Source organism: Dermacentor andersoni, chromosome 1 (assembly GCF_023375885.2).
Source record: "Dermacentor andersoni chromosome 1, qqDerAnde1_hic_scaffold, whole genome shotgun sequence".
Lineage (NCBI taxonomy): Eukaryota > Metazoa > Arthropoda > Arachnida > Ixodida > Ixodidae > Dermacentor > Dermacentor andersoni.
This window is the reverse complement of record NC_092814.1, coordinates 293,227,658-293,245,744: the sequence shown is the minus strand read 5'-3', so window position 1 is coordinate 293,245,744 and position 18,087 is coordinate 293,227,658. Positions and strand designations below refer to the sequence as shown.

At 45.3% G+C, this 18,087-nt stretch overlaps 1 protein-coding gene across 5 annotated transcripts in view; it reads right to left on the bottom strand.

Moving 5' to 3' along the window:
- The window catches only part of LOC126548565 (nonsense-mediated mRNA decay factor SMG7-like), a 125,274-nt gene that overhangs the window by 77,827 nt on the left and 29,360 nt on the right, over positions 1–18,087 (bottom strand). For all 5 annotated transcript variants that reach the window (XM_050196793.2, XM_050196796.2, XM_050196794.2 and 2 more), the window contains 2 exons: positions 12,577–12,792; positions 8,908–9,064 (listed from right to left, as the gene is read on the bottom strand). In XM_050196793.2, coding sequence (XP_050052750.1) covers positions 8,908–9,064; positions 12,577–12,792 — 373 coding nt within the window. The remainder of the gene's footprint in view (positions 1–8,907; positions 9,065–12,576; positions 12,793–18,087) is intronic.

The following is an 18,087-nucleotide window of genomic DNA, read 5'->3' as shown; positions in this document are numbered from 1 at the left end:
TGTTAGCTTGAGTACGGAACGACTAACCCGCTTGTATACCCCGTCAATGACTTAGCACCGATGGCGAACGGGTGACAAGCCGTGACACTAGGTACCGTATTTACACGATTGTAAGTCGACTCGAATGTAAGTCGACCCCCCCATATCGCTTGACCGGAAAAAAAAATAAATCAGAGAGCATACCCGAGGGCGCATTCGATAACGAAAATTTATTAGTAGCTGGCATGGTCACTGGACTACTCGTCTTCACTAGTGCTGCCATCGTCATCGTTGCTGCGGTCCCACAGCGCATCGTGGTCCAGCGAAATTTCAAATTTGGCAAACGACCGCACCAGGACATCTTGCAGAACAGCAGCCCACGCCAAATGCACCCAGCCACACGCAGCCGTCAGGGAGGCTCTTTTGACAGGTCCGGTTGGCGTAAATTCGCAGTCTTCTGCCGCCAGCCACTCGTTGTACTCACGGTGGAGCAGAACCTTAAAATTAAGGCGAAGGTCCGGGCTTGTTTCATGACCATGTCGCACTTCACTGGCAGGGACCGATCATGCATTTCAGCGACGTACGCCGCAAGCTTAGCCTACAGCTCCGGAAAGCGTCCAGACTTCGGCACGTGGGAAATTTCTCACTTGCCGTCACACATTTCGCTTCGCTGCAGTCGCCACTCTCGCACCACCCGTTTAGAAACACCGAAATTGCGGCCCGCTGCGCTGTGATTTGTTTCTTCGGCGTAAAGGATGGCAGCCCTCTTGAACGCTACTGTGAACGAGTGCCGAACGATTAGTGGGCCTGGAGCACTCATGACGACTGGGGAAGCATAGAAGTAGCACGTAGCCGGCAGTCAAGTGGAACGCGTCAAACCAATACCAATGCCTTTAAACCACGACCGATTAGTAATAAAGCCGGTCCTGCTTTAAACAGAGAAAGAGAAACCCGCGAGCGGTGTCTGCTCTTCCGATACTCCCCGCAAGCGCCGCCGTTCTGAGGGTGCCGCCGCAAATGGGAACAGCGGCGCTTCCATCAACTATTGACACCCCCCCCCCCCCCCCCCCCCCCATGAGTGTTGCATGCACTGCAAGACTCTCAAAAATGTTGAAAAACCCTTCCGAAAAGCGAACAAACACGCGGGATAGCAAAAAGATACGGGTAGGGCCATAGAGCAAACATAAAATTGTAACTACATTGTAGCTCCCGTTGGTATCGCTTTTTTTTGGCGGGGCCATGTTTCGGTTTCGATTGTAAGTCGACCCCCCAACTTCAGACTTTCAAATTTAAAAAAAGGGGTCGACTTACAATCGTGTAAATACGGTAATACAGAAAGAAAAAAGAAAAAAAAAAGGTGAGAACACACTCCTGCTTTATTTGGCAAAGCAATACATTAGCTGACCAATTTTTCAGATATGAAGGGGACGGTAAGAGTGTCCAAAATACTCAGCAGTCCGACACAATAAATTTCGAAGAACGAAAAAAAAAGACAATATTATTGCATTTTATGCCACCAGCGGGCAGAAAATAGTTATTGTGCTTTTTCACAGTCTTGTGCTAAAGTGCAACAATACCTTATTTTTGACCATATAGTCCGCACCAACAATGAAAAAAATTTAACACTAATGTCGGCGTGCGAGTTATATGTGATTTTTGCCTTAAGATGTGGCTTCACGGCAGCGTGGCGCAAGCTTCCGTGAAGCCGAATCTCAAGGCAGTGCCGCATGCACTGCCGTGGAGCCACACCTCAAGGCAAGGTTCTCAGCCATTCAAGTTTTGTTATCTTCTAGTGTGTTTTGTGTAGTGTTAATTTCTATATCCACTGTTAACTGTGTGTTGAAGCTCTTATCTCCCCCTTCATGGTTGCTCATTCTGCTCCTCTTTACAGATTGCCATTTTGCGTTTAGTAGCTAGCAAAATCTTTCGCCACAAACGTTCCGTACATCGCCAAACTGCAATCGTATATGTTTTCGAGCTGCTAGATACCATGTAGACAAGAAAAGGTGCGAGGCGGGCACTCAAGAACAGTAGCCACCCACCGCAGCAGCTTCCCTGCAATACTTTCCCTCCAGTCTCGCATGAAAATGCCTGCACGCATTCAGTTTCCTATAAGGTACCAGCAAATCTCGCAGGCCGTGGCAAGTTGCATTCAGGCTATCGCCACCAACCCTATTGCGATAAGCATCTTCACCTATGTTTCACAGTGTGTGCGGCATGGTGCTGTTAGAAGCGTACTGCACGCTTTTAGTAAGTGATAACCCAAACGTACCACCGTTTTCGGCTGCAGGCGACGCGAAGTGAGCATCATGCTTTGCTCTGGCGGCATCGTATTGTGGTGTTGCCCAACAATTTGATTTCTGCTGTCTCATGTTTTCCGTTGCCTCATAAACATTACACAACAGGAAAACGACAACATACCGTACGTCTCGGGTTTCTCAGGCCCCACCAGCTTGATACGTGTCCATTGGTGTCTCGTGCGGCACCCACCAAAATGCCATGCTTGAAAAAGCTGCCGACTCGGGCAGAAATTAAGGACTGCAAATGTAAGCTTGCCGAAGCAGCAATAACGACAACGCGCACCTTGTGCCGCTTGGGCCCCACCAGGTCGGTGCGCGTCGGTGCCTCATGCTGCAACGACTCGAGCACCCCTTTACATTACGTAAATGTCAACTACAGCTGAGTCGGTCAAATTTTTTAGTGACTTTGGATTGGTTGTTTTCCTGGTTACTACGTGTTTTCTTTCTTCTTTCTTCAAAATGTATGAATGAGGTTTTACTGTACTTCTGGTCTTGAGAAGTTTCTGGGATATGGCATTTATGAAATGGGCAGGTGTGGCAGCACTTTAGTTGACAATATACTTGTCAACTCTTGAAAGTATAGAAGGCTCCTGAGGCCTAGTGACTTTTATATTCTCAGGTCAGACCAGAACTGTCAAGCACAGTGCCAGACACAGCCTTACACACCGACTCCATCACCGTACTTAGTTGTGTAGGCCTGCATTTTTCTTTCATATTTTTTACAGGGAGCAGGTTTATGTCTAACTGACAACTGACTATAGCCACTTTTAATCAATCATTCTCGTGACTTTGCGCTGCCCTTGCCTTTTGATGAGCTCACCTCATTGGTGCCCTACCAAAGCTCATTGTCCCCCGTGCTAACCATACTGTTAAGGATTCCTGTTACTCTGGGACACTCGACAATGGTCTCGAACAAAACTGTACGCCATGCGTTCAATATCCACCCACACATTTAGCAGCGATGCCCTTCATGCACCCGAATGCACAATACAGTTAAACGTTGAGCTGCAGCACACCCAACAGTACGCATGATCTATGCCGCATGAGCAGGCGGGATACCACAAAGTGATAGCAAGGGCTTTCTGCGTTTTGTGTACGGTGATGCGGATGATGTCATAGTTGACAGGACAGTAGCCTAGTGCCATCTAGTAGTAACCTGCAGAAATTAACCAGCACGCAGCATGGCCTCGGAGATTATGCGGCGTGTGCTAGCCCAATCTTGGAGCCCATGCATGCAGGTGTGTACTATCGTGAGCAATATGAGCGGGAACATGCGAACGCGTGGCAAATACAGTCAACGTCTGATTTTTTGGACCCTCTAGGAGTCGCGAAGACGTCCGAAAAATCAGGCAATCCGAAAAAATGAATGCTCGCATTTTACTGCCCCTACAGACTCAAATCGCCACAAGCATGTCAGCAATAGTTCTAAAGGCCTGCCAGTATAGTTATTAGCCATATCGGTGCTCGTACTATGATATGAGATGGCAGGTTCCTGCGTGTATAATTAAGGAAAACATACGTTGGCCCGTGACTGTTGCCCTTTCCCACACTTGATATGCTTCGCCGCAATACATCGCGTATGCTTCACCGTGTAACAATGTTGTATTAAGGCGAAGCTGACTTTCGGGAAACGGTATTATGCAACGCGCCATGCTTTCCGAGCTTCAAATATTGGCTAGAATTACAAAGGCGGAGTCGGCGCTATTACTAACAGTGGCGAATTGTTTTAATGAAATACATGCCACCGAAGAGTAAGAAGCTTGGTAGCGAACGTCAAAGTAGCTAGGCCTAGCGTTGCCGTGGTGACTCCCAGCGGATCTGCGTGTGAAAGCGCTGGTTCGAGGCGGCGAGATAATCAAAATGGCGGCGGTGGTGGCTTCGGTTAATGCTGTTTTAGACCTGTGGACTGCGGTCCTGATAAAGAGTCCAGAATATCGAATGGCGAAGGTTTTTCGCGTCTGAAACTTCAGACGTTTTTATACATTGACTCTATGGTGGTACGTGGCGGTGCCGCGAAGGCGTCTGAATTATCAGGTATATCCGAAAAATCGGCCGTCCGGAAAATCGATCGTCGACTGTACCTTCAAAACCGAGTTAGAGCGATAAGTGGATGGCACTGTCGAAAACAGAGGGGAAAGGGAGGCGCTCTTCAGCTAACTGTTGGCACTCCCAGCACGCCTGCGTTTGTCACTGGCCGCTGAGAGACGATAAGGCGGTTACGTGCGCAGTGACTTACAGCAATATTTTTTTCAGTCGTGTTCTTTTTTCTTTTTTGTAAGAGCGCAGCTCTTAGGCATCCGTTCCTGCGTTTAGCGTAAGATATTTTCAGATATACCCTCATAGGACCTCATGTATATCTCATGGAGCGCATTGTGTCATGTGTTTCAAACAGACGGACAGATTTCCCAGGGAAGTAGCTCTCGAATATTTACGCTTCAAAACAGTGCTGCTATTCACCATGCTTCGATGCACAAAGTTATCAGTAACTGCAATATCAAATAGCTTTATCAATGTGCACTGGCTATGCGAAGTTCCGCACTTTGTGTAAAGAGATGCATGGTGGGAGTGCCAACAATTATTAGAACAGCGTCTTCCTTTCCACTTTGTTTCTGATGGTGGCTGCCACGTATCGCCCATAGCAGGGTTCAAGGCTATCTGACACGTGCTCCCGTGTTCCCGCTCATATTGCTCACGATAGTACATGTGGTGAAACATTTTTTTTTAAATTTTCCCGCTTCGAATTGGGGGTGCAGGCGTTACATGCGTAAATACGGTAATCACAAGAACAATGTCCTCAATACTTTATAAGCAGATCATACTTCACTCACAAAGAACGTTAGCTAGTTAAATGTGGTTTAGTGGCGCAAAAGCAGCTAAGGCTATGCTGCGCCGAACACGATGTGTTTTATAATACTCATTACTGCCGCCCTGGACAACAATAGCGACACCTCCTGATAGACGGCTGGAGTGCTCACGGTCCTTTCTTATGACAGTAAAACCTTTAAGAAAATGTGTATGTTTGGGTCCTAGGTTCGTCTCTTGAAGGCAGAATGCTACTGGTGATAACTTATTTATAATACCTTTGATGTCACCTAGATTGTGAATTAGGCCTCTGGAATTCCAACGAATGATAAAAGCCATTTTATTGGAATTGAAACAATGATCATATCATATTGGATATGATCATTATGCTCCATCATCATCGGAGATGATGATGGAGCAGCACTGGCTGCAGCCACCAAGGGGGCAGTTGGAGTTTCTAGAGGAATGCCAGACATGGAACCTGTAGACTCCTGGAACCGGTGTGATGCTGCCCCCTGCCGCGTCACACTGGCATAGCTTACTTGAGGTAAGTGCCCTAGCCTTTTCCTCGCTTCATAGAATGAGATCTTTTCCTTTACAGTTATTGCGATGATTTCTTTTTCTTTTCCAGCAAGGGCAACTACGTGAGTAAGCTGGATGATCGCCCTTGCCATTGACACATTGTGCGGAAGCATTGCAGTTGTCAGATGGATGGTCGTTGGCACTACACTTCGCGCATGTTTACTTTACTCTACATGATTGTGATGCATGTACGAACTTCTGGCACTTGAAGCACCGCCTAGGGTTCGGTATGTATGGTCAGACGTTGATCTTCAAGTTCAGGTAGCCTGTGTCGAGTGAACTTGGCACAGTACTAGAACCAAATGTGAGTACTACATGTTTTGTGGGGATCTGTTGGTCGTTTTGTCGAAGTGTTATCCTTTGTACCTTGATTACATTTTGCTCCTGGAATCCCTCAAGGAGCTCTTCGTCACTGAGGTTCAAGAAATCTTCTTCTGATATTACTCCTCTATTGGTGTTGAGCGAGCGATGTGGGGAGATTGTGACATTAATGTCCCTGATGCTTGTGAGTTCACCGATTTTTTTCGACTTGGTCTTTCTTTGTCAGTTCGAGCAGGAGGTCTCCGCTTGCCATCTTTGATGCTTTGTAGTCTGATCCGATCGTGTTTGATAGGCATTTGGATACTAAGGCAATAGTTTTCTAATAGTTGTGTTGCCTTCACTGTGAAGGACATGGAACTTTGGGAAGGTGTCATGGTTTGGTTTCAATAGGAACTGGAATGTTGCTTTGGTGCGCCCTTGTTTTTGAGGGCGATCTTGGAGGGGGGGAAAAGCGTTTGCCATGTAAACACTAGAAAATTCGGCGGCAATGGTAGCCACCCACCACTGAGCCCAACAAGGGGATGCTACTTGGTTGGGAATAATACCTGCAGACGCCAGCCATGCATCGCCGCTATAACCTAATATATATATATACCCAAGACTGGATTACACACGGTTAACCTTTGCCGCCAGGAAATACGGAAGTAATAAGAAGTGAAGAGAAGACAGGAAAGATGGAAAAGTGGGAGAGAAAGACGAAGATTGGAGGGGAGGACAGGAAAAGGCGACTGCCGATTTCCTCCAGGTGGAACAGTCTGTAGGTGCCGTCTATGTGAAGCCGAGGCCGAAGAGGTGTGTTGCCTCCGCCGAGGGGCCTTAAAGGTCCAAGCAACCAGCATCGGCTCAATCCCCAGGATCCCCCTTTCCCAAGACACGGCTAAGCCGTGCACGGCTAAACGCGGGAAGGGCCAATCCTTGTGTGCTTGGGTACGTGATGTTGCAACACACCAAACGCCTGCTTACGCAGATGCCCCTGTGGGAATACAAAGAATGTATTGTTGCAAATGTACCTCATATATATATTATATATATATATATATATATATATATATATATATATATACTTGAAATAAAGCCTGGTGCCCTGCCTAGCCGGCTAAGCAGGTATTTACAGATACAATGACAACCAATAAGCTGTAGCATGACACCATCCCCTTGCTTAGTGACATGCTGATAGGCGAATTCTGCAAAGAGGACAGACCTTGAAAGTGCCACAAACTCTCAAAGTCTACAGAATACCAAAGCAATCACACATCAATGACTGAAGTCTTGGCTTTTAGCTACCCTAAAGAGCCAGTTTTCTTTCAACCACTGCCTTCAAGAGCGTGCGCGACTCGAAACTGGACCATCTGCTGCAGGACAACACACACCATTGCAGAGAATGATTAATTACTCGCCATAAAGATCAACTCTTAAGACACGAAGCTGGCACAGACAAAGGCCTTGCAATAGCTTAAGCAACAAGAATCGGGGGAACTGAGTGGCTGAATTCTTATAGACAACTACCTGAAGCCAATGGACAATTAAGCCATGGAAAGTGTAGGAAAGCAAACTTGTCACTCATTGCCCAGCAAGGGTATTCACTCTGGCAGCCTTGATGTAGCATATGACGGAGGGTTTATTGACCAGTTGCCTGTTTTTAAATCTTGCACTATGTGATGCCTGCAGTTGAAAAGATGTTCTACGCAAGCCACTACGGTTGTGAGTGGCACTTTCCAGCACTCCCACATCTAGATTTAATCACATACACACAGATGCCCAAGAAAGTGAACGAAGAGGGGGGGGGGAGCCTTCACCACCGTAGAGCACTGCAAGTGTCATGCAGAGGGTGTAGGCTTGGCTCCTACTGGCAGCAAGTTGACTTTTTACAGTGAAGCTGTTTATGGTTAAGGTTCAATGAAATTTTCATGTGTGTGAGCAAAGCAATGGCTCGTGCCACTGCTTGCGCGCTTCTTACCATCTTCCACAGCTGGCTCCATTGCCGCTCATCATGCCAGCGTTCCCATACTGCCCCTCGCGCTCGTGCCACTGTTTGTGCCTTCATCGTCTTCCTCCACAGTTGGCCCCGATGGCACTTATCATGCCGGCGTTCCCATACTGCCCCTCCCTCTGCAAAGGTGGCGATGGCACTGGCCCGCTGCCAGTCAGTACGGTGATTTTGGTCTCAAATTCTTTGCCTCGATATATTGCGAAATGAAAACACAAATGTATATAATGAATGTACGACACAAGTGAATGCAAATGCATAAAAGTAAATGTGTGTGTGTAGCTTTCGTCACAATGATCACCGATCAAGACAATAAATGTGTTTGTACCTTTCTTCAAAATTCTGTGTCACCTCTTTCGTGTGCTATCCAGCTTCGCTGGTCATCCACCTTCACAGAGTGGAATGGTTCATGATTTTTCCCCTTTTTATTAAGAATACTAAGACTATTGCAAATGTATCTCAGATTAATTATTTCCACATTTCAATTCAGAAAATGAAAAGCACAGTTGAGATATTTATGCTTTGCGTGGCTTCACTGTCTGTTGGTTTCATATGATTGCAACAGCTAGGTGACATTGAACTTGTCATGTGAAGGACCCCTAGAATGCTGCAAGATTCACATGCTGAATACCAATCCATTTAGGAACTCAAATGAGCAGCTGCTATGAAATTTTAGCATGCAGAACTTTGCATTTGCCATTTTACAGCTACACGTAGACTCTTGGGGTGGTGGCAAGAAATTTGGCAAGGCTTTCTACTCTTGTCACCTTCGCTACCTCTAACACAAGTTCAGACTGCAGCTAAACTGCCTGTCCTCAGCCTACAACTGAATGTCACAAGTGTAGCCTCATTGCTGTTCTTGGCTGCCACAGTGCAACTCTTATGCTTCATCTCGTCCGTACAAGGGAAGCTGCTGGAGAGGGAGAGAGCACTCACTGTGGCTTTCGAACGAAAGGCTCGCTGTGCAGCAGCTCCTGTTTGTGTAAAAGCCAGTCAAGGACCAGCTTTACCACAGGCACACTGCAGCAGTCACGCATGTCTCGAGGGTCCTGGAGCGCATGCATGGGCAGCAGGAAAGCATGCAACATGCTTGCTGCAAAATATAAAAATACACACTCCAGTTAGGAATAACACTTGGTGCAAAAGAAAGCAATGTTAGAGGGACAAAAAGATGCAAAAGTAGGCTAGTAAGCCCCTTTTAACAACACGGCGACTGTCTATATTTTTTTTTCATAATGTTAACTGCAAGTGTAAGCAAAAAAAAAAAAAAATAACTTGCAATACAAGGAACATCTTCCTTTAAAGGGACACTAAAGGCAAATACTAAGTCAACGTGGACTGTTTAAATACCTTACCAGAAACCTCGCAACGCTTGTTTTGTGCCAAGAAAAGACTTAGTTGACGTGAAAATTGTATCTGAAGGGTCCGAATACCTTTTTCGAAATTCAAATCTCCCGCTACCCAACCGGGGGAGTGGTGACATTGCATACGCCATCACCGTCCTTTGCTGCCGTGAGTGAGTAAAACGGCGCCCAACAGACGGCAGCACCGAGTCAAGACAGTGCGGCAGATTCGCCGCTGCAGCTGCTATTTGGTCAAGTGGCATAGACCGTTCTGGCATCCCACGACATCACATGGAAGTTGAATTCTCTGCTACTTGAGGTTTGTGCGAGTTTCGCGAGCCAGCAAAACCAGTGCAGCACTATGCGATCAGGAAAGTACTGAAACGTGAAAGCGTGGGCGGCGCAGAGTCGAGTGAAAACAACACCTTTCGACCACTCGCGTCATTGTCAACAGTAATTTCAATGAGTTCTTTCTTCTAAACATGAAATGGAACTGCACAAGTGGCATTTTATTTCATCTTATAATACAATAGAAGGATATTTTTTGCACCGAGTTGTAGAGTATTAGCAACAGAATTTAATCTGAGGAGTCCTTTCGTCATCGGGCAAGTGCTTGAATGTCCCGGGGGAGTCTCATCATGTCCCTGCATTTACCTAAATTTCTCAATTATTAAGGCTCTGTTCGCAATAATATTGACGCCTTAGAGATTCTCGATCACTAATCCATCACTTTAGCTTGACTTAGTATTTGCCTTTAGTGTCCCTTTAAATGCCACAACAGTTCATAATGACACAATTGCATGACAGTCTATGCCTATGCCACTGCAATGACATCTTTTAGATGTGGTCAAAGCCTAGCTGTCTTGCTGTGCTGAAGCTACTGCCATCAAAACTTAGTTTCAGTCTAAATAAATGTCTGCAGAGGAAATATGGATGTTGCAAATACTATATATTTCCATGACTGAATTTTCTAAACAATCAATGTAGCAACCTGGGAACTATCCTTAGCAAAGAACTACATCTTCAGCACATCACATCAATGAAATGGACTTATTACAGTGAAATGGCAGATTTCAAAAAAATTGTGCTTAATCCTCAAGCACTTTGCATTCATTACCAGTGCCATCCCTTGTACGTTGGAAGAAAAAAGAGAAAAGAATGTTGAATGAGCAGAACTATTACTTCTATAGCAAGAAGAAGAAAAAAAAAAGAACATAGTGGCAGCACATTTCAACCATACAGAAAGGTTGGTTGGTAGGTTGGTCAATATTTATTCTACCGAACATCATCAGAGTAAAAGTGGGATGGTGAAAAAGCTGCAAATAATGCAGCTTAAAATATCACCATTCACCGAATTTATTAAGAAAAGGGGTGGTGTTGAAGCACGAGGCAGAACGTCCTGCCTCTTAATGGGACATGTGGGTGCAGTAATTTCGCTGCATTCAATGCTTTTAGCAAGAACTGGTGGATGTTTACTTGTTTTACAAAAATAGGCAATTTTGTGACATGCTGTAAAGATGTCAAAATGCAGCAATTATTGGTAGGAAAAGAAAAGCAGCAGTTCACCTTCAGGTGGGCCTCAGGTCACACAACATGAGAAAATAGCTAAACAATGAAGCAAACAAGATTGGCTGTTTTCCTCCATGTGTTCTGTATTTCTCCTCTGCAGTCTTGTCTGTTCCACATGCTACGAGTGAAATCCCTGCCACTGGTAAAGTTGCATGATCGATTGCCTCGTGGTGCCTATATGAAACTCTGTTCGCAAGAACTTTGATATCATATCAACATGAAACACTGTGTTTATGTAATGTTCACTTTCTTTTGGTGCTTCTCTCTTGCTGGCACTGTCTGAATTGACTAAGACTGCTTCTTGCTTATGAAGACTGGCAGAAGAGAGCTGCTCCACAGTCAATCTACTTGCCTGTATTTAGGCCTAAAGTTGTGACAAACTGAAGACTCCTCTCAACTGTGGCAGAAATGCGATGCCCAAGTGCCACATAATTATAAACAAATGAAGTTCTCTTGAAGCCTACTGCCTACAGAGTTTTCTGTCTGGACTCCCTCTCTACTGAGAGGGAGTGGCAGGCAGCAACAGTCAAATTACCGCACCGCTTTAAGCTGATGGACTTGTGTGGCACACACACTGCAGGGTTTGCCTCTGTGCATGATGTATGATGCAGTGCACACTCAGTGGCCACATATCAGTGCACCATGCACTACGACTGGATCTCACGCTGGAGTTGGGCATAATCAAGCGGTGGGTAGGTTAACAAGAGACCAGCAGTAAGCAGAACCAGTGGAAAGCAAAACCAACAAACACTGTGGTGTGAGGCCAGTGTTTCTACGATGGAAGTGCCAACTGACAGAAGCTAGAATAAGCTGTCATATCTTTCCAGTGGCAAAGCTGACCACTGCCCTCTACCCATTTTTCGTAAAGGTGCGGCTCCTTTTTATCAGTGTTGGTAACATTTTTATTTTGATGAAGTTGCCACATCATGGCCCAAAACATCTTTTAGTGAAGGTCAGCAAGTGATTTGAATTACGGGGTTTTATGTGCCAGAACCACGATCTGATTAGGAGGCACGCCATAGTGGGCAACTTCGTATTAATTTTGACGAGGTTCTTTAATGTGCGCCTAAATCTACATGGTCACCCCCATTAAATGCAGCCACCGTGGCTGGGATGTGATCCCATGATCTTGTGCTTAGCAGCGCAACACCATAGCCACTAAGCAACCATGGCGGGCATCGCTAAGTGATGATGACTTGCTTGGAATTTACTCTTTTATGTTTTAATTGCTCCCCTAGACAATTCCCCCTTATTATCTTTTAAACTATAGCTTCATATGTCCTCCGGTGGCGAGTCAATGGTTGGAATGTAAAACGGGAAAAGAACCTCTAATTTTCTAAAACAGTATCGGATCTCAAAATTGTGCTTTGCCTAGAAAAGCTGTTTTGATGCACCAAGATAGCTAGCTCACTAGTAAGCTCTTCAGTATGCCTTTAGAAGCAGCGACAACTGGAGGCGCATATATATCACTTGGGACAAAATGGGGATGAGGCATTTAACTTAGCAAAAGTGCCTTGAGTAATTTTACCAAGGCACTAACTAACTATTACCATCCCAAAAATGTCACTGAAAAAGTTGCTAAGACACTAAAAAGGCAAAGTTGTCCTTAAGGTGACTAAAAACTCCTTAGATTTAATGACTTTCTCGCTAAGCGACCAACGCTACTTTTGATGAACACAGGGGATGCACACACCGACTAGGTCGAGCAGAAGGTGTTGGGCCTTCTTGTGCGGGGGGGCGACAGTGCTCGAGTCAGTCGTGCTCGGTGCCTGCGTTGTGCAGTGCTGCTGGCTGAACATGCAGATGGCCACCATCTGCAGCAGCTGCCATGTGTCCAGCTTCTCCACCATCACCAGCGCGGGCAGGCTGCTTGTCAGAGAGCTCAGCACACCCTCAGCTCTGCTCATTTCTGCACCAAGCAATGGTGGCCAAGTGTCTCACACATCAACTCCAGAAGAGATATCGCAATGGCAAAGCAGTGCTACATACCGTATTTTCGCAATTCTAAACACCCCCTGCTATTTTCGCAAAAAAAATTGGAAAAAGTTTGCATGCGAATCTAAGCACCACCATGTTTTGTGAGAAAGAGCGCGCAGCCCAGGCTACTAACACCCTTGTTCACTCTGTCATCAAGCCGGAGCCATCAGAGTTCCCAGCTGGTGCGTCGGCGGCGGCACAATCTCTAGCTTCTTATGCGTGGCCGCCTGGATTGGCACGCGACAGCTAGGGTACCCCGCCGCCACACGCTGATCCAGGCGGCCGTGTCTTGCTTTGCTGCGTTCTGACACTGCACGACAGATGGTGGCACAGAACACCAAAAACTAAGCCCCTCCCCAAAACCGGCCGAAAGCGACCTCGATAACTATATCAGCATGCTGTCACGTGGGCCTGGTATCGGCGGCGCTCAGAAAGTTTTGCGGGCATCGTGGGTGCGCGTTGCTTTCTGAACCCACATAAGCGGTGGGTTCACTGTCTGCACCTAGGTATCTTTTTTTTAAATGTTTGCCATATAAAATTATTTCTTGCACCCGTCTCGTTGAGATATCACTGCAAAAAGAAGAAGGGGGGGGGGGTCATTTTAGATATTTTGTATCTAAGCACTCCCCCTCACTTTAGGCATCGTGATCGTGAAACAAAGGGGGTGCTTAGAATCGAGTAAATACGGTAATTTCAGTTTGTCTACTTTAACTATGGGTTTGTGAATGGTAATTTTCGAGACCGAATCGAATATAGAATAATTTTCTAATAGTTTTCAAATACCGAACTGGTGCTCTCACCATTAAATAAACCTATCTCCACATCCTAGTACTATATTTACAATGTTAGCAAGTTTCTGTGATTACACCGAATTTTATTAAGTCTCGCTTGCTAAAAGCACAAGTGGAGTATAGGAGCAAATAAGCAGTTTATTCGCATACTCAGGAGTTATTGGCTAGTGTGAATGGTAGCGGTTTAGCTGTAAATGTTCGAGTAAAAGTACGAGAGATGGAACGAGTGTTTCGCTGCCAACGCCACCAAAGGGAGAAGGCTGTTTCTCTCTGGCTTGGAGTCAGCAAGTAACGCAGACGTTCCACGTGTGCCCCAATCCATGCTTCTGTGAGACTGCCTCGCGAGGCCATGACACCGGAATAGACGAACATGATCGTTCAAAGTGCCACCACTCGCATGACTGTACGCGCGAACGACCAGGCATTCGTGTCCAGCATGGGGCAAACATATTCGCTTGATATCCAGTCGCAATGAGTCAGACTTCCTAGATTTGTCGCATGCCTATTGGCTCGTTCTGTAGATAGCAATTTGGCTAGCAAGCATTAGTGTATGAAAGGTGCAATAAATGCCCTTGTGGTTGTTTGCACTAATGTGTTGTCGTTCCTTTGTCCCAAGAGCACAGGTGAGACCCCCACACTATTTAATAAAAGTAGAGCATACTGCATACCTTGATTTCTGTGTACCCGAGTTACTGATTCTTACAGTTACAGTTACATTCTTGTTATGCAATACTAGGAGACTCCCAAGCATGTGCAGCACTGTCTTTTCTTGCGTAATATTTGTAAACATTAAACCTTGTGTTAGATTTTCTGATGTTCGATATTCGGTGTTTTCTTTCTTTATTATTCGATTCAACATTCAATTTGAAATCTACTAGTATTCAGTATTCGCACACCCCTGCTGTGTTGTTCCGGCACAAGACCACTGCAGATTAGGCACTTAAACACATTAGTACTCAGCACAGCAAGCTATGTCCAGAAATTTTTAAGCACTAACAGTGGAAAGTTCTAAGCTGGGCTATTTGGTTTTACATTCAACAAGGTGAACAGTGCAGATAACAGGATAAGCGAATCTCTTCGTATCACTTGTCCCATAGTCTATGCTGTTCACCCTGACAAACAGAAGATATTGCTGATGGGTCGTTTTGGCAAAGAGGTGATGGCGAGTTTGGTGGGTTATTTTGCCGTCCTTTAACTTGACCCATCAGATAAATCGACAAATTTTTGTAGTACCACTAAAGTCAACTGCACATTGCATTACATACAACCGAAAGTATTGTTAACAAGAGAATTTGACAACACGAAGTGCAAGGCCATGAATATGCAGTTGAAACCACTTATAATGATACTGGTTTTAAGATTATATTGGATATAACAACAAGCACAAAGACAGGCATGGCAAAGCAGCTCACGTTTTTAATTTTATTTTCCTGGGTTTTGCACTCCTTTTCTTTTTGGCACCAACACCAAATAGCCAGATTTAATTGTTATAGCCAATGATGCCACATGGGAACATTCTAGTACTAAGCAGTTTATTTAAGCATACAACACACACAAAATTTGAAGGTGTAGCAGCTGCTCATTACAGAGTTTTAGAATAGAAGCTCCAAAGATTTTGCAGCCGCAAAGAAATAGCGTCAGCACCACTGCACATGTATGAGACACAACAGGTTTTCAATTGTGTTGGTGACAGCATGTCACGGAAATACCGCTTCGACCCAAACTTGACGTAGAAGTTTTGCCCCAACAGACATAGTAGTGTCCCAGGGTGTCTACCAAGTTGACATTTCCAAATTCCCCAAGTTTTCCCAGTTTTCCCTGAGCACCTTTGCAGAATTCCCTGAATGAGCCAGAACTTTGTTTTACGTCAAGACAGGCTGACACCATGTTGCCCGATGCTGTCACTCTCTAGTAAGCACGTTGAAACAAAAAAAGATTATTTAATACAGCCTGAATAGTTTGGAGTAACATCTATTTTATTTAAAAAGAAAACAGTAGGAAGGTGTTAGTAAAATGCAAGCGAAAAAAAAAATTGTAAAACCCATTCCAAATTGAGTCGAACATTTTCAAATAGGAATGAAAAGGAGATGCATACACAAGTAAATATTTTTGAATATGAGCTATTTCTATCAACTGATAGCAAGCTCATCGGTATGAGGCCTGAACTTTGTCACAACTAAGATTCTTTCTCAGCAGCTGGGAAGTCAACCTCAACTGTCCCGACATACTCTCAGCCCGTACACAACATCTCAGTGTTGGGTTTCACTGCTTTAAAGAGTTTATTTTGGTTTGGATGAGGGCCACCTGCATTTCGGCGTCAACCAACACTTTCTTTTTTGAGCTCAAGCTCCTTCAAAGATGCGGCGCCACGCTTCCTTTCCCGTTAATTCCTCAGTGCGTCGGTCCTTTCTGTTCTCATCCTCCTTCTGCCACGTGTTTACTCCATGGACCATTTGAAGCATCCTCTTGGTCAGTTGTACAGTCAACGTCCAATTTTTCGGACTCCCTAGGGGCCGCAATAACATCCGAAAAATCGAGCAGTCCGAAAAAAATGAATGCATGTCTTTAACTGCCTTTAAGGAATAAAATTGCCACAGGCACGTCCGAAAAGCTCTTAAGGCCTGCCAGTACACTTAAGCATATCGGTGCTCGTACTGTGACAGGAGATGGGGGTGCACGGGTGTAAATTAAGGAATACATACTGTGTCCTGTGACAATTGCCCCTTCCCACGCTTGTTATGCTTCACCGCGTAACACTGCTGTATTGAGGCGAAGCTAACCTTCGGAGATTGACCTTACGCAGCACGCTGTGCTCTGCGAGCTACGAATACAGTCGCTAGGATTACAAAGGTGGAGTCGGTGCCATTGCTGACAGCGGCGAACTCTTTCAATGAAAAACACGGCACCGCATGGCAAGAAGCTTAATAGCGAACGTAGAAGCAGCTAGGTCTAACGTTGCCGCCGTGGTGGCTACAGCTACCAGCGGATCTGCGTGCGAAAGTGCTGGTTAGAGGCGGCGAGGTAATCAAAATGGCGGCAGTGGTGGCTTTGATTAATGCCATTTCAGACCTGCAGTCAGGGCAATATACATTGACTACATGGAGTACGTGGTGGTGCAGCAAAGTCGTGCGAATTATCGGGCATGTCCGAAAAATCGGGTGTCCGGAAAATCAGTCGTTAGCTATTCTGGCAATACCTCTTGGCGATGACCCGCATCAATGACGATTCGTTGCGATTCCTCTGTTACTAGAGCCAGCATTAACACGACTTTCGTTCCCTTTCAATAAAGTTATAGCTAATTTTCCCTGATAGAAGCACAAATTCCCTGAGTTTTCCCTGAGTTTTTCCAGACTATTCAAATTCCCTGAGAATTCCCAGTTTTCCTGGTTGGTAGACACCCTGTGTCCATGAAAGCGACAGCTCTCGCCTTCTACTACATTCAACCCCAGTGCAACTTAAAGCCATCAAGAGCAATGAATGATGTCGTAGGTGTTCGCTTTCACTCATTTCATGCAAAAAAACAAGGTCTAAGTGAGAAATCATTGTTATTTTTAAGATTGTAGCCGAGCTTGAAGGCTGCTTGGGCCTAACACAAATGCATCTAATTGTTAGAGAGAGGCCCGCCACGTTGCTAGGTCGGCCGATACTGAATTCAGAGCTTAACAGGATAATTTATTATAAACACAGTATATTAGTACTCAGACTCGTTATTATTGATTACTCGTTGCTCTTGCATGGCGCTTTTTACGACCGCAAGGATAGGGGCCCCTACTCAAAAACTACCATATATATGAGTGTAATGAATGCACTTTTTTTCCGAATATAACGAAGCAAAGTTGGGGGTGCGTTCATTATCCAGGGTAAATTTCACAGAGACATTTCCGAAACAGCAAAAATTGAAAAGTAAGATGGTAATGACTTGGAACATGCATAAGATAACTTATCTTTGCAGTAAAAATACATGTATACCATTTGCAAACCATAACATCACTCCGCATCGGAACCACCAGACCTGCCGTTCAGGTAGCTGGCATCTTCATCCACATCATGGTTCCACCATAGAATAAAAATATCTTGGCTCTCCCGTAATCGAGAGCAGATATAAGCATGAAATGGCTACTGGTAAAGCAGACTGGCTGGAGATGATACTAGCCACAATCTTAAAACGAGTGTAGTGCACGTTTGCAACAGCACAGCCCACCACACCACACCGCACCATGCCATACTGTGCACTGGTCCGTATGGACGCAATAGTTTCCTGTCAAAGATAGAACCTCATTGCAAGTCTCATCTGGTCAAACAGCCATTTGTGACGTACCGGCCACTACTAGCCACCTTCCTGTCTCTTTGTTTATGTCTGCCTCTCGATTTTTTCTACTCTCAAGTTTGCTGGCATTCTCCTAGTATAACCATGTACCAACTAGCCCAACAAGCCA